The following is a 22,110-nucleotide window of genomic DNA, read 5'->3' on the forward strand; positions in this document are numbered from 1 at the left end:
GATGAGGCATTGCATTCCTGATGTACATCAGAGATGTAGTACTATACAAACTTAACTTGGTAATGGAATGAAAGCTTAGCTAGCAGGACAATACCTTTCAGGATAAACATTTAGATAAACTAGCTATTTTTTATAATGTTGTGAAGAAGTCAAACTAAATATAGAAAATTCTGGATGAAAGTATAAGTTTACTGAATCCGCTGTTCAAAAGTGACTTAAAGGAAAAATGTTCCAATACATAAAGATCTCAGAAAAATACTTCTGAAAAGCAAAAAGGCAACAATGCTGAGCCTTTTTGTGTAGTTTGAACAATCTCTCCATGCCTGCGTGGGTCCTCTCCACAGTTCAAAGACATGCAGTCAGTGGGGTTAGGTCATTCAGCCCCTGAAGTGGATGGATATATTTACCTGTGTTTGACCTATCAGAATATTTTCACTAAGGTGTTGCCCTGATGTTTGCAGCAACGCCAACAACACAAATAGAAACTTCTGGGCAAAGGAAAACAAACTGACTTTCGCAGTACAACGTGCCTTGGCTGAGCACCCTTTTTTAGTAAGTTTAGAAAATCCCATGAGCTGGTTGTTTTTGTCAACTATGTTCACAAAATATAAATCAAATGTAAAATCCATGAAACAATAGTCAAAGCATATGTCTGTCTTTGTGTCCTTTTGGTCCTCCAGCTTTCTTCCACAGTCCAAAGACGTGCTGGTGATCCTAAACTATGCACAGGTGTGGAACTGAGTGTGTCTGTCTCACTGTAATCTTTTCTTGGACTTGTGACGTGTCCACTGTGACCCTGTGATTTGTATAAGTGGAGCAAAGTGGATGAAGGAGAATTACTATCTTCTGGGTTATTCCATTTTGTTTAGTGTCTAATATCATAATGTGTGTACAAGACAAAGCTTCAAAGCCCAAAGGAAGCTTTTAGCTTTTTAGCTAAAATAAATAGCAGAGACACTGTTCTGACTCCAGTCTTTTCTTCAGTCGCTTGTCTACGAAGACTGAGCTGCTGCCTCGCAGTCTGCCAGTTTCATTTTCTCAGTAGAGTTGCTTCTTCTAAGTCTCGACTCTAAAAGTTCTCAGCAGCAAGCACATCAAACCAAACCTTCTGTTTTAGGGTGAGCATGAAAGGAAATGCAGCTACACTAAACAGCAGGAGTGGGCAATGAATTTTTCGAAGGGGCCACATGACAAACTGGGACTGCTGTAGAAAGCTGCCCCACTAAGCCTGTAAACAAATAAAATCAATATTAGTCACAACTGAGGCTTCCAAAGTAGTCCAGGTTTCTTGGGAAAATTAATTGGCCATTATTTATTTTGTCATACAGTATGGCAAAATGAATGAACCATGATGTTCTGTAGCTTTCTACAGGAAATCCTGATGTTTTTCTCCGATGCAGAAGATAACTCGGCACGCTGTGGCAGATATTTCATGTCGTGATGTCTTATTTTCCAATTGTGTAATGGCCCCGGTGGACGCATTTTTACAAATGCGTCCTGAAGGTGATGACTTGCATGCTATTGTGTCACAATCCGTATGATCGACCTCAACCCCAGGAAAATTCTGCAATTATGGCGCCGCTGTTTGTTTGCCATTACAACAACATACATTCCTCAGCAGCAGTTGGAAGTGCTGAACAGATAAGGGCACATTTTTTTTTACCCGAGACTGGCACGTCTGGGAAAAGCAACAGAGGAAGGACACAGTGGCGAAGGGGAAATTAGGGAAAGTGGACACTTTCACATTGAGCCCATTCCACTGAATTACGGGACAATTTTGCTCTAAAGGAGTTTTTTTTCTTTCTCCGCTGTAACAAAGAGTTGGTCACATGCCAGGCATTTTTGCATTGTGACATCCTTTTGGCATTTCCCCTTCTTTTAAACTGTGACAACACGCAAATCTGCAACCTTCAGCTGTGTTTTTTCCCCCCTCTTGCTTCTGTAAGCGTCTTCTTCTTTCGTCTAGATTTCCGTTGGAGCTGTGATGTTAAATTCCACAACATCTGCAATATTTTTCCAGCCTTCATCACCTAAACAACTGTACTTCTTCCTGTTTTTCAATACGGCTTGCTCTACGTCAGCCACATTCAATTCCATTTATGGTAAACAGCCTATGAAAATGATGCGCCCACTAACACTATTTAACTTCTAGAGATTGATTAACGACTGTTCCTACATGGAACACACTGCTGCTGAATTATTATTATTTGATTTACTAATGAAGGATACAATATCCATATAAGATTTTAGTGACAAAATGAAGTATTTAATCCTCTGGTCAAATACTTCATGATCTTCAGGTTAGCAAACATCTCTGCAGGGATTTTCTCCAAGTCCTTAAGGTTTCTCAACTGTCGCCTGAATATACAGAACTTCAGATCTTTGCATGAGGTTCTTATATTTTGAGGCATATTTATACGCCTCAGTATTGGTAATGCCAATACTTCAGGTAACTACCTTTCTGGAAAACAGACACATCACACATTTTCAATGCCATAGTTGAGGAAAAGAGGTTTTCATCCAAGATGTTTACATCTTTATGTCAATGAGATCCTAATCAAGAAAACATCCTCAAAGTGTAATGATCCCACTGCCAGGATTGTTCATAGTCTGAATTCTTGTCTCCCTCAGTGCTCAACTTACTCAACTTATCAATTGCATTCTCCTAAGTTTCATCTAAATTGATCAGATCTTGCGTGGGGCTTCAGACTGTTCTTCCATTGGCAAATAATTGCACCAGCATTTCTCATTTTCTCGCTCAACTGGTTGCTCATGTGTTTGTAACCATTGTGAAGATCAGCAATCACGTCCCTGACATCCTTACAGAGGTGTTGAAGATGTAAACAGATTATACTGGGTTATACTGGTCAACAACCCAAATTCTTGTTGGTATGTCTTCGCTCGTGTACTAAAATGTGTTTCAGAATGCCCTTTCTGTAAAGTTTTGTTGATATTCAAAGTCAAAAGTCAAAGTCAAATTTATTTATATAGCACATTTAAAACAACAAGTGTTGATACTATTAAGATAATCAAATGAAATAAAACATGATAAAATCAAGAAAAGGAATCATAAAATTAGAAGATTTGAGTAAGAAATTAGATAAATAAAAGTAGTACAAACTCATTCTGAATTAAAGGCCAAGGAGTAAAAGTAGGTTTTCAGACGTGTTTTAAAAGTGTCCAATGTTGGAGAGGTCCTGATGTGAAGGACCAGTTTGTTCCACAATTTTGGGGCAGTCACAGCAAAGGCCCGATTTCTTCTGTGCTTTAATCTGGACCTCGGTACAGCCAGGAGCATTTGGTCCGCAGACCTCATCTTGCAGGAGTGCACCGGCTTAAAAGATCAAAAAGGTATGAGGGCACGTACCCGTGCAACACCTTAAAAGCAAATAATAAAATCTTATAAATAAATTTGAAAACTAGCTTGTGTCAAATATAACCAAAATGATTCAATCATAGCCCACATACTTCTCAGAAAACAATGTTTTGTAACACAGCTGATTAGAACAAGTTAAAGTGGAAGAATGGAAAACATCTCCTTTCACAGTTTTTACGTATGTTTTATAACATAATTCAAGGGTTTCTAAAGAAAATTTAATCAAGAGATGTAACATTCGGCATAATAATGAGCATTTTTTTTTCAAAACAAGAATTTAATTTGACTGTTTTTTACTGTCATTAAAGAAGAAATTAGCATTTTTGATGCTTTTCATATGAAAAAAGGAGATCTTATGTAACAAATGTTAAATATGAGTATAATTTTTTTTTAAAGGAATACATTTGAAAACAAATTGAAACAAGGATAAGGGGCACTGTTCATAAAAAGCATGCAGATTTCCATCATCATGTCTCTTTTGACTGTTCCTTCGCTGGTAGCTCTGCGTGTTTGATTTGGGTTTTCCGCTGAATGCCCCTCAGGACAAACCAAAAATGGGATTTGTGCCTACATGCCAGCTGACAACATACCAACCAGCATATGTGTATTTTAAAAACACGAGACATGATATCTAACCTTTACAAAATCTCTCCTGTTGTCCGAGTTTTGCAATGAAGCCAAGTACAAATGACGGTGGAACAGCCACACCCGTGAAACTCTGACCTAATTTCATCTCCGGCGCTGCATCCTTGGTTTGCATCATATAGGAAAGGAGGCGCAAACTGTAAGTTGCAGTGGAGGATGGAGGTGCGTCATAATTAACCTTCGCAAAATACAGGGTGGGCCATTAATATGGATACACCGTAATAAAATGGGAATGGTTGGTGATATTAAAGTCCTGTTTGTGGCACATTAGTATATGTGAGGGGGCAAACTCCTCAAGATGGGTGGTGACCATGGTGGCCATTTAGAAGTCGGCCATCTTGGATACAACTTTTGTTTTTTCAATAGGAAGAGGGCCATGTGACACATCAAACTTATTGGTAATGTCACAAGAAAAACAATGGTGTGCTTGGTTTCAACGTAACTTTATTCTTTCATGAGTTATTTACAAGTTACCAAACATTTCCATGTTATTACGGTGTATTAGAGCTGGGCGATATGAGATTTTTTCATATCACGATATGTTTTTTTCATTTCAGGCGATAACGATATCTATCACGATATAAGCCAAATAACTATATTTGTAAGATTTAAATGTGCCGTTGCTCACAAGTAAAATGTGAAATAATCAGCAGCTTGTTTTTATTTAAATATTTATTTCCCATAATAAGTTCAACAGGGTAGATGTACTTAAGGAACATGAGACTTTTTCAGATAAATAAAGGCAAATATTGCAAACTACACAAAAGGCAGCCACTAAAGCGTTTAAGTTTCAAAATAGAACGAACAAACAAAACAGACTAAATTGTCAATTCCACTTAGAAACAAAATATTAATTCTAAAAATAAATCTTAGTTTGTTTTACAGAAGAACAGACAAAACTGACTAACTTTTGTCAATATCAAATAAACTGAGAACTAAAAGGAAATTCTCAATCTCTCCTTGTTGTATAGCTTAGCTTTTCAAACAGTTCTAACAGTTACTTTAGTCTGACAAAAGCCGAATGACGAATTAGCGCTTCCAGTCAGAGACTGAGGCTACGTCCACACGTACACGGGTATTTTTGAAAACGGAGATTTTCCGTTTTCGTTTTAAAAAATAATCCCGTCCACACATAAAGGCAGAAATGAAGGAAAACGCTGCTATGAACATGCCAAAGCAGCAGGTGGCGCTAGATTCCTAACCGTGCAGAAATGTTGGCCAATCAGAAGTCTAGAAGCCTCGGTGGGAAAAAGTAAACAAAGCTGGGGCATAGAAGCAGAACCGAGTCGTATGTGTGGAGGGACAGTAACTGTGTGTATATGTAAGCATTTAAACACTGCAGAGAGTAGAATTAACAGTAACAGTATTGTAGAAATTCATTTCACCGAAACAATAACGTGGCGCACAGTGTGACGCATGCACCAGTTTATTGTATTTCCAGACTTTCTTTCGGCACAATTTACAGTGCACGCTACTCTGTTTTTTGTCAGACTTGAAATAGCCGAAATACCTTCACACTACGGAACTTCTATGGCTCTTCCGTTCGACAATCTCTCCGGCATTGGAACCATCATCTGTTTTCTCTTCGGTCACGCTCGGTTGATTTTTCTAGTCGGCACACTCATTTCCTCCATTACCCGCTGGCTGCTTCCCAAACAAACACACGTGCGGCTTGGCACTTGTGCGGTACGTAACAAGTCACGCGACGTGACGCTGCGGCTGTGATTGGTTCGGCTCTGCGCTACTTAATTTGGATTGGCTGACCTTTTTTTTTTTTTTTTTTTTTTTTTTAAGAGGACAAGAGCGGCGAGGTCTATCGCGATAGCTTAATTTCTCTATCGAGTAAAAGTTATATCGCGATACATATCGTTATCGTTCTATCGCCCAGCTCTACGGTGTATCCATATAAATGGCCCACCCTGTAGTTTTCTGTACCAAAAGAAACACAATCACCACCCAACATATAAGTGAGATACTGTAATGAAACACTTTCCCCCTAAAAACATGAAGCTTGTGATTTGATTCTGTTGTCCCATTCAGTGGAGCAGCACAGATCACTTCACTGCGGATTCAGTGTTGTTTGCTCTTTTTTGTGGTTGGATTTTTTGTGTGTTTTTTATGACATAATTTGATTTGGTCTATTTGCTCAGGATGGAAAAACAACAGGGAAAAGTTAAGTACAGAGACGGAGAGCTACATGTCGTGTGTCACAGCCTTGATGCTGCCGGCTTTTGTTTCGTCCCTTTTAGAAACGATCCTCTCTGACATGAACCGTGCTGATATCATCCTGTCTGTCCTCACGGTCACCTGTGCTCAGTGTGCTCATTTTCCACGTGTGAGGACACGGGTTTATTATGGTACTGACTTCACTGCAGTGAATATATTATTTGATTTTATAACCATTGTGTTAGGCTTTTGAGAAAATGATAAAAATGATAAACTCACACCAAATGAAATAATCCTGAAACATAACATTTATTTGTCCTCGACACACTTTTCCTCCACTGCTGACTTACCTTCTTTATTTTCCTCCCCTATCTGCTCCATCTGTCCCCACCAGAGATGGGCAGTAACGCGTTACAAGTAACGCGTTACTGTAATCTGATTACTTTTTTCAAGTAACGAGTAAAGTAAGGGATTACTATTGCAAAAACAGTAATTAGATTACCGTTACTTTCCCGTAGGAACGCTGCGTTACTGCGTTACTAAAACCGTGATTTTTTGCGAGAATGTCTCACAACAGTGACGTAAGCGAGTGCGCCGTTAGTGACAACAGCTGTGTGCAGATCAACAATGGATCACATATCGATTGTGGGAGAGAGTATGAGCGTGCAGCGTTTAAAGCGTGGAAGTACTGACCTTACTTTGAGTTTGATTCCATAAAAAGTGACAAAAACATTAGCGTCCATCGTGCGTGGGAAGAAAACTTCTTTTTACAGCGAAAAAACCCCTAAACTTCCAAGCAAGCACCGAGTGCGCTACGACGTAATGGGAAACTCACAGAGAAAGTCGCGGATTCTTCAACTGACCGCGGCACACCTGCACCAGGGTAAACCTCCGCCTACCCTACTCCTGCTTTACAGGTGAAAATAGAGCAACAGGACCGCTAGTCTTTGATTTTATTTATTTTCTGCTGTGTTTTACTTGCATCTATTTGAAAGAGTGAGTGTAAACACAAAAAATATTTTATGTGCTGGAATGTGCAGAAAATAGCTTTAAATGTTAAACTAATTTCTTCCAGTCAGAGAATGTTGCATATAATTAAAATTTTGCTTGATGCATAAAGTTAAAAGATTAAAACTAATAAAACAAGTTTAAAAAAAAGAGACTTTTCCATTTGATTACATTTTGTATGATGGATTATGCAGAAAAAGTAGAACTGGGCTGAAAGATCTATCACTTTATCACCTCTTCAGGTTGTAAATCGTGTTTTTAAAAAGTAACTAAGTAACTAAGTAACTAATTACTTTTGAAAATAAGTAATCAGTAAAGTAACGGGATCACTTTTTGCTAAGGATTGTCTTATTGCATTGGAGTCACACTGGGTTAAATATGTACACTTGGGTTTTAAGGGGTATTTATTATTTTCTTCTTTTTTGGGGTTGTATGGAAGCCCCAAACGCAATTTCATTGTTCTTGACAATGACAATAAATAAATAAATACTAAATACTAAATAATTAGTTACTGATTACTTTTTTCAAGTAACTTGACCAACACTGGTCCCCACACCTCTGTGCTGACACATACACACCTGTCTCTGCTTTACAGAGGTGGAGCTTCCTCCAGATTTCATCTTCCTGTCAGCAAACCTGGAAAATATCATGTAGTCACTCGCCTGCAAACCTGTGTCACAGTTACTTATGGCAGCGGCTGAAAGATTTTTTCCACCCATTCAGTGGAAGTGTTGCTCCAGTTCCAGTGCGTTGTTTATTCTTTGTGTTAGCACGTTGTGTGGATTTTTCTGTTGTGCTAACTACCTGTGGAGATATCTGTGGAGGAAACTGGACTTGGACTAGCTCTCTGGGGAAAAAGCCCCACAAACACTATCGGTACATTTTCAATCTGAACTTTGTTATAAGACTGCTCAACTTTGATCTCAGCATCCTGTGTCTGAGTCCAGATCCTGGTACAAACAGGAGTTTGCAGGGTTTCTGCAATAGATGAAGACCTGGCAGTCTGTCTCAGGTATTATATTATTATTATTGTACAACATAAAAAGTTTGTCTCATCATTTTTAACTCCTTATTTAGGGGCATTTGTAGCTTGAAAAAAAGATTCAGGAAACTTTTGAACTATAGAGCAAACCAGACCAGCTGGAAATGGCTGAACATTTAGAATTATGGAAGTTTAATTTGGAATGCAAAGCTTCAGAGAGGTGAGTGTTTTAGCAAACTGGTGCAATATTAAATTACATGGATTGAATGATAACCTCCTTTCTTCCCAAACATGGCTCCTGCACGGCAAAGATAAGATTTTGTGGTAATGAAGCTAACAAAATGCTGTGCGGTTACAATCATGTTTTGTTTGTTTGTTTTTTAATGTGCTGTCTGGCAAAAGCATCATGCACTCGACTGAACGACTCTATCTGAAGGGTCTCCTTCCAAGTTAATCGCATTCCCTCTCTCCCACCGAGCAGTCCAGTCTGATCACATACTGCCGGTACATCTTTCTAAACATGAAGGACAGAATCCATTCTATAGGTAATAAAAGGGAAAAATACCCGAGGGTCTCTGCATGACGTGCTTTTACAGTTCACCGCGTGGGCGGCCAGGATGCGGTCAAGCTTGAGATGTGTGTATCAGTGGACCTGCAGTGTACGCACGGTGGCGTGTGCGTGGGTTGCAGACAGCTGATGTGGCAGGCGTCTGTGTATCGAGGGTTAGCGTTTGCTGCGCACAGAGGTATCGATGCTGTGCGGCGGTACGGTGTGCCATGTGCTCGCTTTCCTGACAGCTCTCCGTGATCCTTTCAGGCGCACATCAGCCGCGGCACACGCAAACCAACCGCTGCCTACATCTGTATCTACACCCAACAACCCACATCCTCATACTCTTTGTTCTTATATATGTTGACACAAAAAGTCTGAATGAAACACACACCTGCTTGTCGCGTCTTAATCTCACTCTCAATTGAGATTAAGACAGAACAACTGTTTATCTTAATCTCAGCCGAATTCTCAGGCTACTAAAAATCCACCCTGTGCACCGTACCGCGGTAAAGTGAGCCGTCATTTGTGAGCCGCGGTCAAGCCAGCCGCCTCCTATCCGCCGCATAAATTTCCTTGCGCTTTTACACCAGTCTTTACGGTAGCGCCTTTTCGCTTTATGTGCCGATTGAAAGCCTATACCCGCGCACACGTGCACGTGCGCGAACAGTCGCGCGCGCATGCGCGCGCACAAATTACAATGTAACGGCCCGATACAGTCAATACAATTATGGAAATGTCAGAAATTCATTAAAAATCATCCTGAGTAGTTGATGTACAACTTTCAACACATCCCCCCTCTGGGACACCTACTGTACCTGTGTGCCAGGTTTCAGCCAGATTTACTGTAGAATTCCTCAGAAATTAAAGGGTACTTGTATCCAATGCAGTCGGCCAATACAGTAGAATTATGTCAATTTTCAAAAATTCATTAAAAATCATCCTGGGTAGTTGATGTCCAACTTTCAACACATCTCCCCTCTGGGACACCTACTGTACCTGTGTGCCAAGTTTCATCCAAATTTACTGTAGAATTCCTCAGAAATTAATGGAAACATTTATTCAATCTAATACAGCCAATACACTACAATTGTGTCAATTTTCAAAAATTCATTAAAAATCATCCTGAGTAGTTGATGTCCAACTTTCAACACATCCCCCCTCTGGGACACCTACTGTACCTGTGTGCCAAGTTTCATCCAGATTTACTGTAGAATTCCTCAGAAATTAAAGGGTACTTTATTCAATTCAATACAGTCAATACAATAGAATTATGTCAATTTTCAAAAATTCATTAAAAATCATCCTGAGTAGTTGATGTACAACTTTCAACACATCCCCCCTCTGGGACACCTACTGTACCTGTGTGCCAATTTTCATCCAGATTTACTGTAGAATTCCTCAGAAATTAAAGGGTACTTGTATCCAATGCAGTCGGCCAATACAGTAGAATTATGTCAATTTTCAAAAATTCATTAAAAATCATCCTGGGTAGTTGATGTCCAACTTTCAACACATCCCCCCTCTGGGACACCTACTGTACCTGTGTGCCAAGTTTCATCCAAATTTACTTTAGAATTCCTCAGAAATTAAAGGAAACTTATATTCAATTCAATACAGTCAATACAATAGAATTATGTCAATTTTCAGAAATTCATTAAAAATCATCCTGAGTAGTTGATGTCCAACTTTCAACACATCCCCCCTCTGGGACACCTACTGTACCTGTGTGCCAGGTTTCAGCCAGATTTACTGTAGAATTCCTCAGAAATTAAAGGGTACTTGTATCCAATGCAGTCGGCCAATACAGTAGAATTATGTCAATTTTCAAAAATTCATTAAAAATCATCCTGGGTAGTTGATGTCCAACTTTCAACACATCTCCCCTCTGGGACACCTACTGTACCTGTGTGCCAAGTTTCATCCAAATTTACTGTAGAATTCCTCAGAAATTAATGGAAACATTTATTCAATCTAATACAGCCAATACACTACAATTGTGTCAATTTTCAAAAATTCATTAAAAATCATCCTGAGTAGTTGATGTCCAACTTTCAACACATCCCCCCTCTGGGACACCTACTGTACCTGTGTGCCAATTTTCATCCAGATTTACTGTAGAATTCCTCAGAAATTAAAGGGTACTTGTATCCAATGCAGTCGGCCAATACAGTAGAATTATGTCAATTTTCAAAAATTCATTAAAAATCATCCTGGGTAGTTGATGTCCAACTTTCAACACATCTCCCCTCTGGGACACCTACTGTACCTGTGTGCCAAGTTTCATCCAAATTTACTGTAGAATTCCTCAGAAATTAAAGGAAACTTATATTCAATCTAATACAGCCAATACACTACAATTGTGTCAATTTTCAAAAATTCATTAAAAATCATCCTGAGTAGTTGATGTCCAACTTTCAACACATCCCCCCTCTGGGACACCTACTGTACCTGTGTGCCAGGTTTCAGCCAGATTTACTGTAGAATTCCTCAGAAATTAAAGGGTACTTGTATCCAATGCAGTCGGCCAATACAGTAGAATTATGTCAATTTTCAAAAATTCATTAAAAATCATCCTGGGTAGTTGATGTACAACTTTCAACACATCTCCCCTCTGGGACACCTACTGTACCTGTGTGCCAAGTGTCATCCAAATTTACTGTAGAATTCCTCAGAAATTAATGGAAACATTTATTCAATCTAATACAGCCAATACACTACAATTGTGTCAATTTTCAAAAATTCATTAAAAATCATCCTGAGTAGTTGATGTCCAACTTTCAACACATCCCCCCTCTGGGACACCTACTGTACCTGTGTGCCAATTTTCATCCAGATTTACTGTAGAATTCCTCAGAAATTAAAGGGTACTTGTATCCAATGCAGTCGGCCAATACAGTAGAATTATGTCAATTTTCAAAAATTCATTAAAAATCATCCTGGGTAGTTGATGTCCAACTTTCAACACATCTCCCCTCTGGGACACCTACTGTACCTGTGTGCCAATTTTCATCCAGATTTACTGTAGAATTCCTCAGAAATTAAAGGGTACTTGTATCCAATGCAGTCGGCCAATACAGTAGAATTATGTCAATTTTCAAAAATTCATTAAAAATCATCCTGGGTAGTTGATGTCCAACTTTCAACACATCTCCCCTCTGGGACACCTACTGTACCTGTGTGCCAAGTTTCATCCAAATTTACTGTAGAATTCCTCAGAAATTAATGGAAACATTTATTCAATCTAATACAGCCAATACACTACAATTGTGTCAATTTTCAAAAATTCATTAAAAATCATCCTGAGTAGTTGATGTCCAACTTTCAACACATCCCCCCTCTGGGACACCTACTGTACCTGTGTGCCAGGTTTCAGCCAGATTTACTGTAGAATTCCTCAGAAATTAAAGGGTACTTGTATTCAATGCAATACAGTCAATACAATAGAATTATGTCAATTTTCAGAAATTCATTAAAAATCATCCTGAGTAGTTGATGTACAACTTTCAACACATCCCCCCTCTGGGACACCTACTGTACCTGTGTGCCAAGTTTCATCCAGATTTACTGTAGAATTCCTCAGAAATTAAAGGGTACTTGTATTCATTGCAGTCGGCCAATACACTACAATTGTGTCAATTTTCAAAAATTCATTAAAAATCATCCTGAGTAGTTGATGTACAACTTTCAACACATCCCCCCTCTGGGACACCTACTGTACCTGTGTGCCAGGTTTCAGCCAGATTTACTGTAGAATTCCTCAGAAATTAAAGGGTACTTTTATCCAATGCAGTCAGCCAATACAATTTAATTATGTCAATTTTCAAAAATTCATGAAAAATCATCCTGAGTAGTTGATGTACAACTTTCAACACGTCCCCCCTCTGGGACACCTACTGTACCTGTGTGCCAAGTTTCATCCAGATTTACTGTAGAATTCCTCAGAAATTAAAGGGTACTTGTATTCAATGCAGTCGGCCAATACACTACAATTATGTCAATTTTCAAAAATTCATTAAAAATCATCCTGAGTAGTTGATGTACAACTTTCAACACATCCCCCCTCTGGGACACCTGCTGTACGTCTGGGCCAAGTTTCAGCCAGATTTACTGTAATATTCTTCAGAAATTGCAGGGAACTTATGTTCAGTGCAAGAAAGGCTGAAAGACGACCACCACTGAACAAGACACACAAGCTGAAACGTCAAGACTGGGCCAAGAAATATATCAAGACTGGTTTTTCTAAGGTTTTATGGCCTGATGAAATGAGAGTGAGTCTTGATGGGCCAGATGGATGGGCCCGTGGCTGGATTGGTAAAGGGCAGATAGCTCCAGTCTGACTCAGACGCCAGCAAGGTGGAGGTGGAGTACTGGTTTGGGCTGGTATCATTAAAGATGAGCTTGTGGGGCCTTTTCGGGTTGAGGATGGAGTCAAGCTCAACTCCCAGTCCTACTGCCAGTTTCTGGAAGACACCTTCTTCAAGCAGTGGTACAGGAAGAAGTCTGCATCCTTCAAGAAAAACATGATTTTCATGCAGGACAATGCTCCATCACACGCGTCCAAGTACTCCACAGCGTGGCTGGCAAGAAAGGGTATAAAAGAAGAAAAACTAATGACATGGCCTCCTTGTTCACCTGATCTGAACCCCATTGAGAACCTGTGGTCCATCATCAAATGTGAGATTTACAAGGAGGGAAAACAGTACACCTCTCTGAACAGTGTCTGGGAGGCTGTGGTTGCTGCTGCACGCAATGTTGATGGTGAACAGATCAAAACACTGACAGAATCCATGGATGGCAGGCTTTTGAGTGTCCTTGCAAAGAAAGGTGGCTATATTGGTCGCTGATTTGTTGTTGTTTTGTTTTTGAATGTCGGCGAGGATTCCGCACGGCACTCCCCTCCATTCACCTCGCGAATCTCCGCTCTCTTCCAAACAAAGTCGACGAATTACTGCTCTTAAACTGGACTAACAAGGACTTTGCACGCTCTGCTGCCCTCTGCTTCACTGAAACCTGGCTCAGTGAGCGAGTCCCAGACGCTGTCTTAAATCTGCCGGGCTTCCAACTTCACCGGGTGGACCGCGAAACAGAGCTCTCAGGGAAAACAAAGGGTGGTGGAGTCTGCTTCTACATTAATGAAGGTTGGTGTACTGATGTCACAGTGTTACAGAAACACTGCAGCCCACACTTGGAAAGTTTTCTCATCAACTGTAAACCTTTTTATTCACCGCGGGAGTTTTCTTCCTTCATGCTGGTCGGAGTTTACATCCCTCCACAGGCCAACGCGAACAACGCACTGTGCGAGCTGGCTGACCAGATTACTACCCTGGAGAGGAAATTCCCGGATTCCTTTACAATTATTCTTGGGGATTTTAACAGAGCAAACCTAAACTACGAACTCCCTAAATACAGACAGCATATAGACTGCCCCACCAGGGACAACATCATACTGGATCACTCCTACACCACTCTAAAAGATGCCTATCGCTCTGTGCCCCGGGCAGCTTTGGGACATTCTGATCACTGCATGGTCCATCTTATTCCAGTTTATAGGCAAAAACTCAAACGTGCCAGGCCTGTAGTCAAAACTGTGAAGAAGTGGACTAACGCAGCAAAGCAGGAACTGCAGGACTGTTTTGACTCCATTGATTGGACTGTTTTTGAAGCTGCATCTGAGAACCTAGATGAGCTCACGGACACTGTGACATCATACATCAGTTTCTGTGAAGACGTGTGTGTGCCAACAAAGACCTTTTGCACATACAACAACAATAAACCATGGTTCACTCCTAAACTCCAACATCTTCGCAAGGCCAAGGAGGACGCCTACAGAAGTGGTGACAGGGTCCTGTACAAGCAAGCCAGGAACACACTGACCAAGGAGATCAAAGCAGCTAAAAGGATCTACTCCCAGAAGCTGGAAGAACGGCTCTCAGCCAACGACCCTGCGTCAGTGTGGAGGGGCCTGCAGGAAATCACCAGCTACAGACGCCCCCCACCCACTATTGAAGCAAACAAAGACCTGGCCAACGAGTTAAACACTTTCTATTGCAGGTTTGAGACGGACAGACTCCCACGCCCCACCCTCCCCTCCCCAGGGACATTGCTTCAGACATTGACCCCCAACACACCTTCCACCTCTCCCCCCTTCACCCTGCCCCTCCCCAATCAAGACTCAACGACCACCCCCACCCTCCCCAATCCAGACTCAACGACCACCTCCACCCTCTCCAACCCAGACTCAACGACCTCCACCACACCTCTCACCCCCCTTTCCTCCTCCCTGAAACTCAGAATACACACTGAGGATGTGAGCCGACTATTCCAGAAACAGAAGCCCAGGAAAGCCCCCGGACCAGACGGTGTCTCACCCTCCTGCCTCAAAACCTGTGCTGAACAGCTGGCTCCCATCTTTACTCGCATCTTCAACAGATCCCTGGAGCTGTGTGAAGTTCCCTCCTGCTTCAAACGCTCCACCATCATCCCTGTTCCCAAGAAACCCACCATCACAGGACTGGATGACTACAGACCTGTCGCCTTGACGTCTGTGGTCATGAAATCCTTCGAACGACTGGTGTTAGCCCATCTGAAAGACATTACAGGCCACCAGCTGGACCCTCTGCAGTTTGCCTACCGGGCAAACAGGTCAGTGGATGATGCAGTGAACACGGGGCTGCATTACATCCTGCAACACCTTGACTGCCCGGGAACTTATGCCAGGGTCCTGTTTGTGGACTTTAGTTCGGCTTTTAACACCATTGTGCCTGAACTTCTTTCCTCCAAACTCTCCCAGCTCAGCGTGTCACCAGCTACCTGACAGATAGAAAGCAACAAGTGAGGCTGGGGGAGATCACCTCTGAAACCCGGTCCCTCAGTATTGGTGCCCTCAAGGATGTGTCCTCTCACCACTACTGTTCTCCCTCTACACTAACGACTGCACCTCCAATAACTCTGCTGTCAAACTCCTAAAGTTTGCAGATGACACCACTGTCATTGGCCTCATTCAAGATGGTGATGAGTCTGCATACCGGCAGGAAGTTGAGCGGCTGGTACTCTGGTGCAGTCAGCACAATCTGGAGCTGAACACTCTTAAGACTGTAGAGATGACAGTGGACTTCAGGAGACATCCCTCAACTCTGCTCCCCCTCACCATATCAGACAGCCCTGTGTCGACTGTGAAGATCTTCAAGTTCCTGGGTACAACCATCTCCCAGGACCTGAAGTGGGAGACCAACATCAACTCCATCCTCAAAAAGACCCAGCAGAGGATGTACTTCCTGAGACAACTGGGGAAGTACAGTCTTCCACAGGAGCTGCTGATCCAGTTCTACACTGCGGTCATTGAGTCTGTCCTGTGCTCCTCCATCACAGTCTGGTATGGAGCAGCCACTAAACAGGACAGGAGCAGACTGCAGCGGACTGTACGGGCAGCAGAAAGGATCATCAGCGCCCCCCTGCCCTCCATCCAGGATCTGTACCTCTCAAGAACCAGGAAACGGGCAGGGAAAATCATCGCAGACCCCTCACACCCTGCACACAGACTTTTTGATCTGCTGCCCTCTGGCAGACGGTACAGAAGCCTGCAGACCAGGACCACCCGACACAGGAACAGTTTCTTTCCCCTCGCCATCTCCCTTCTTAACAGTTGACCTGTCACACTGCTCCCACTGCCAGACTGCAACTGCACCTTATGTACATTTTGTAGTATTCATTCCACCTCATTCATTTCTGTATTTTATGTATATAAGGTTAGATTCGTTATTTATAGTTGGTTTACATAGCTTTGTGTATGTATGTGTAATGTGTATATATAGACACTTGTGTGTGTGTGTGTGTGTGTGTGTGTGTGTGTGTGTGTGTGTGTGTGTGTGTGTGTGAGATTTACATTGTTACATTTACAGTGTTCCGCTGCTGAAGCCAGTGCATGTCCAGGCCCGTCTGAAGTTTGCCAGAGAGCACATGGATGATACAGCAGAGGATTGGGAGAATGTCATGTGGTCAGATGAAACCAAAGTAGAACTTTTTGGTATAAACTCAACTCGTCGTGTTTGGAGGAAGAAGAATACTGAGTTGCATCCCAAGAACACCATACCTACTGTGAAGCATGGGGGTGGAAACATCATGCTATGGGGCTGTTTTTCTGCCAAGGGGACAGGACGACTGATCCGTGTTAAGGACAGAATGAATGGGGCCATGTATCGTGAGATTTTGAGCCAAAACCTCCTTCCATCAGTGAGAACTTTGAAGATGAAACGAGGCTGGGTCTTCCAACATGACAATGATCCAAAACACACCGCCCAGGCAACAAAGGAGTGGCTCCGTAAGAAGCATTTGAAAGTCCTGGAGTGGCCTAGCCAGTCTCCAGACCTCAACCCCATAGAAAATCTGTGGCGGGAGTTGAAAGTCTGTGTTGCTCGGCGACAGCCCCAAAACATCACTGCTCTCGAGAAGATCTGCATGGAGGAATGGGCCAAAATACCAGCTACTGTGTGTGCAAACCTGGTAAAGACCTATAGTAAACGTTTGACCTCTGTTATTGCCAACAAAGGTTATGTTACAAAGTATTGAGTTGTATTTTTGTTATTGACCAAATACTTATTTTCCACCCTGATTTACGAATAAATTCTTTACAAATCCTACCATGTGGATTCATGGATTTTTTTTTCACATTCTGTCTCTCACAGTTGAAGTGTACCTCTGGTGCAAATTACTGACCTCTGTCATCATTTTAGGTGGGGGAACTTGCACAATCGGTGGCTGACTAAATACTTTTTTGCCCCACTGTACTTGGCCAATAAACACGATTCTGATTCTGATTCTGATTCTGAGATGTATATTTGTGAATGTGGAGATGTTATATTGGTTTCACTGGTAAAAATAAATAATTGAAATGGGTATATATTTGTTTTTTGTGAAGTTGCCTAATAATTATGCACAGTAATAGTCACCTGCACACACAGATATCCCCCTAAAATAACTAAAAAAAAAAAAAAAAAACTACTTCCAAAAACATTCAGCTTTGATATTAATGAGTCTTTTGGGTTCATTGAGAACATGGTTGTTGTTCAATAATAAAATTATTCCTCAAAAATACAACTTGCCTAATAATTCTGCACTCCCTGTAGGTCTGTTGACAGAGCTCTGTACAGGTCTGCTCGAGCTGACCTGAAAAGGGGTCCCACCTGTCCAGCAACAACACATGGCATGGAATAATAGACATCATAAACCACAGAGGCAGAACTGTGAAAACAGAAAACCTGAGTGTGCAGCTAGCAGAGGACATAAACAGCTTCTTTGCCCGCTTTGAAACACCACAACAGCAGCATTCATCTGCCTCAGCCCTGCTCCCATCCTCATCCTCACCTGGTTCCTGCACCGCTCCATTCACTGTAACGGAGCACGATGTCAGATGAGTGTTCCTAGCAGTGAACCCCAGGAAGGCGTCCAGACGGAATACGTGGTAAAGTGCTAAGACCATGTGCCCACCAGCTCACCCTCATCTCCACCAGAATCTTCAACCTCTCACTGGATGAAGCAGCCATCCCATCCTGTCTAAAATCAGCCACAATCATCCCAGTACCAAAGAAGTCTCCCATCACCAGCCTGAACTATTATTGCCCTGTGGCCCTCACACCGGTAATCATGAAACTAGTCCTTCAGCACACCAAGGATTACCTCCCCCCAGAATTCGACCCCCACCAGTTTGCATACCGTGCAAACAGATTCACAGAAGATGCCATCACCCTCCACTCGGTGCTGAGTCACCTAGAACAGCGGCAGAGCTACGCCACAATGCTCTTTGTGGACTACAGCTCACCCTTCCACCACTCGCCCATTGAGAGCCTACTAACTTACTGCATCACAGTATGGTACAGCAGCTGCACTAAGGCGGATAGAGCCACCCTCCCAGCATGTTTGCAATGAGTAGGAGATGCTCTGTATCTCACTGTACAACTGTATAGTGACAAAGGTATTGGGTTCTTTTCTAAAAATTGCTATAAACAGAGGAACCCAAACTGATGAAAAGTGGCGAATATTTTTTTTCAAATGACTATTTTTAGTGGATGTTTGATATGGAGGCAGAATGACAGAATGTTAAAAGAAGTTACTTTTAGTCATTCTAAGCTGGGCATTGCGTTCTCTGGCTGTTCAAAGCCATGGAACTTTAGACTTTCCAAGCAAATAATGATGGCCATACTGATGTTCTTTTCAGTACATTTTACTTTATGTTCATTTTCATTTTTATGATGTTTCTATTTTTACATAATTCCTCCCACATAGCAAAATTGGTATGGCCTGGATCTGTCCCACACAATGTGCTTACACATGGCCTGCGTACCGCAAAGAATGACGGCCCTATGGTGGCCCAGATCTGGTTTACCAGAGGTGGCCCACACATGAGCCAGCACAAGGCCAGTTGCAGACACACTGCTGGCCCTGTGCTGGCCCAGAACAGTTTCAGCTCTGGCCCCAGATGTCAGCCTAATGTGTACCTTAGCCATGTAAGCCATGTAATAACAACATGTGCTGGAACATAATAGTGCAAAAGTAACATGACGAGACTCTGTTCAGACAGTGAATGGACTGATTCTTATACAGCACTTTTTTACTCACCCATATTACTCAAAGTGCTCTATACAACATGTCACATTCACCCAATCAGGCCAAATGTGGCATGCCATCACATAAACAGTGCCATCTTACCATGCCAGAAGTCAGCCAGCAGTGCCGGCTTGACACCAGATCCAGGCAAGACCCGTCTGCTATGTGGGATGACTTGTTCTTTTGGCATTTTAGTTGTGGATTGTGTTTGGACTGTGTCTCTTGCCCTTTCAGTATTGTTTCATTGTGCTTCTAAGTGTCCCTTTGTTTCTTTTTAGGTTATGTAGTATGGGTTAGAGATATTTTGTATGTTGTTTTTGTTTAATAAATCCGCCTTTTGGATTATTCCCTGATGTGCCTGAGTTCTGTTATTTAGTGTCACTTTGAAAGGACACACATCCAGCATTGACATATAATTGTTCTTTCAATTTTTGATAAAGATTACAGTGAATTGAGATGTAACTTGGCCCAGAGGTACGGTAGGACGCCCAGAGTAAGAAAGTGTTGAAAGTTGGACCTCAACTATTATGGATGATTTTTAATGAATTTTTGAAATTTCCATAATTGTAGTGTATTGACTGTATTGAATTGAATAAATGTTTCCATTAATTTCTGAGGAGTTCTACAGTAAATCTGGATGAAACTTGGCACACAGGTACAGTAGGTGTCCCAGAGGGGGGATGTGTTGAAAGTTGTACATCAACTACTCAGGATGATTTTTAATGAATTTTTGAAAATTGACATAATTCTACTGTATTGGCCGACTGCATTGGATACAAGTACCCTTTAATTTCTGAGGAATTCTACAGTAAATCTGGCTGAAACCTGGCACACAGGTACAGTAGGTGTCCCAGAGGGGGGATGTGTTGAAAGTTGGACATCAACTACTCAGGATGATTTTTAATGAATTTTTGAAAATTGACACAATTGTAGTGCATTGGCTGTATTAGATTGAATAAATGTTTCCATTAATTTCTGAGGAATTCTACAGTAAATCTGGATGAAACTTGGCACACAGGTACAGTAGGTGTCCCAGAGGGGGGATGTGTTGAAAGTTGTACATCAACTACTCAGGATGATTTTTAATGAATTTCTGAAAATTGACATAATTCTATTGTATTGACTGTATTGCATTGAATACAAGTACCCTTTAATTTCTGAGGAATTCTACAGTAAATCTGGCTGAAACCTGGCACACAGGTACAGTAGATGTCCCAGAGGGGGGATGTGTTGAAAGTTGTACATCAACTACTCAGGATGATTTTTAATGAATTTTTGAAAATTGACATAATTCTACTGTATTGGCCGACTGCATTGGATACAAGTACCCTTTAATTTCTGAGGAATTCTACAGTAAATCTGGCTGAAACCTGGCACACAGGTACAGTAGGTGTCCTAGAGGAGGGATGTGTTGAAAGTTGTACATCAACTACTCAGGATGATTTTTAATGAATTTCTGAAAATTGACATAATTCTATTGTATTGACTGTATTGAATTGAATATAAGTTTCCTTTAATTTCTGAGGAATTCTACAGTAAATCTGGATGAAAATTCGCACACAGGTACAGTAGGTGTCCCAGAGGAGGGATGTGTTGAAAGTTGGACATCAACTACTCAGGATGATTTTTAATGAATTTTTGAAAATTGACACAATTGTAGTGCATTGGCTGTATTAGATTGAATAAATGTTTCCATTAATTTCTGAGGAATTCTACAGTAAATCTGGATGAAACTTGGCACACAGGTACAGTAGGTGTCCCAGAGGGGGGATGTGTTGAAAGTTGGACATCAACTACTCAGGATGATTTTTAATGAATTTCTGAAAATTGACATAATTCTATTGTATTGACTGTATTGCATTGAATACAAGTACCCTTTAATTTCTGAGGAATTCTACAGTAAATCTGGATGAAAATTGGCACACAGGTACAGTAGGTGTCCCAGAGGGGGGATGTGTTGAAAGTTGGACATCAACTACTCAGGATGATTTTTAATGAATTTCTGAAAATTGACATAATTCTATTGTATTGACTGTATTGCATTGAATACAAGTACCCTTTAATTTCTGAGGAATTCTACAGTAAATCTGGATGAAAATTGGCACACAGGTACAGTAGGTGTCCCAGAGGGGGGATGTGTTGAAAGTTGGACCTCAACTATTCAGGGTGACTTTTAATGAATTTTTGAAATAAACATAATTGTAGTGCATTGACTGTATTGCACTGAATATGAGTTTACTGTGATTTCTGAGTAATATTACAGTAAATCTGGGTAAAAACTGGCCCAGAGGTAAAGTAGGTGTCCGAGAAGAGGATTGTGTTGAAAGCTTGGCATCAACTTTTAATAATGATTTTTAATGAATTTTTGAATATGCAACCAGACTGTCACGATGGCTGTATTGGGCTGTTCCATTGTAATTTATGTGCGCGCGTGCGTGTGACTGTTCACGCGCGTGCATGTGTGCGCGAGTCTAGGCTTTCAATCAGGATATAAAGCGAAAAGGCGCTACCGTAAAGACTGGTGTAAAAGCGCAAGGAAATTTATGCGGCGGATAGGAGGCGGCTGGCTTGACCGCGGCTCACAAATGACGGCTCACTTTACCGCAGTTGCACCGTACAGGGTACAGCTCACTCCTGCTTTGTCCTGCTGTCGTTTGGGTGCTATTTATTATTCTGAGTCTGACGCGTAAAACACTCAAATGTTCACTTTTGGTTGAATTCCAGTGCATCTGCAGACACTGTGGAAAACAGTCTCTGTGTCTCCAGCCGAGCAGGAATGAC

General features: G+C 41.5%; 1 protein-coding gene across 1 annotated transcript; it reads left to right on the top strand.

Annotated features, from left to right (window-relative positions):
- The first annotated feature begins 13,975 nt into the window (after positions 1-13,975).
- On the top strand, positions 13,976-15,544 carry LOC146683572 (uncharacterized). The gene has a single exon (XM_085445561.1). It carries the CDS (start codon positions 13,976-13,978, stop codon positions 15,542-15,544), a length of 1,569 nt encoding a protein of 522 aa, XP_085301687.1.
- The last annotated feature ends 6,566 nt before the right edge of the window (positions 15,545-22,110 follow it).

Source organism: Copadichromis virginalis, linkage group LG22, assembly GCF_057382275.1.
Source record: "Copadichromis virginalis isolate Kocher_CV1m ecotype Utaka linkage group LG22, C_Virginalis_male_GT1.1, whole genome shotgun sequence".
Taxonomy (NCBI): Eukaryota; Metazoa; Chordata; class Actinopteri; order Cichliformes; family Cichlidae; genus Copadichromis; species Copadichromis virginalis.

What these genes read in the sequence shown, in the direction of transcription:
- LOC146683572 (XM_085445561.1), top strand. Translation starts at nt 13,976, where the DNA reads ATGCTGGTCGGAGTTTACATCCCTCCACAGGCCAACGCGAACAACGCA.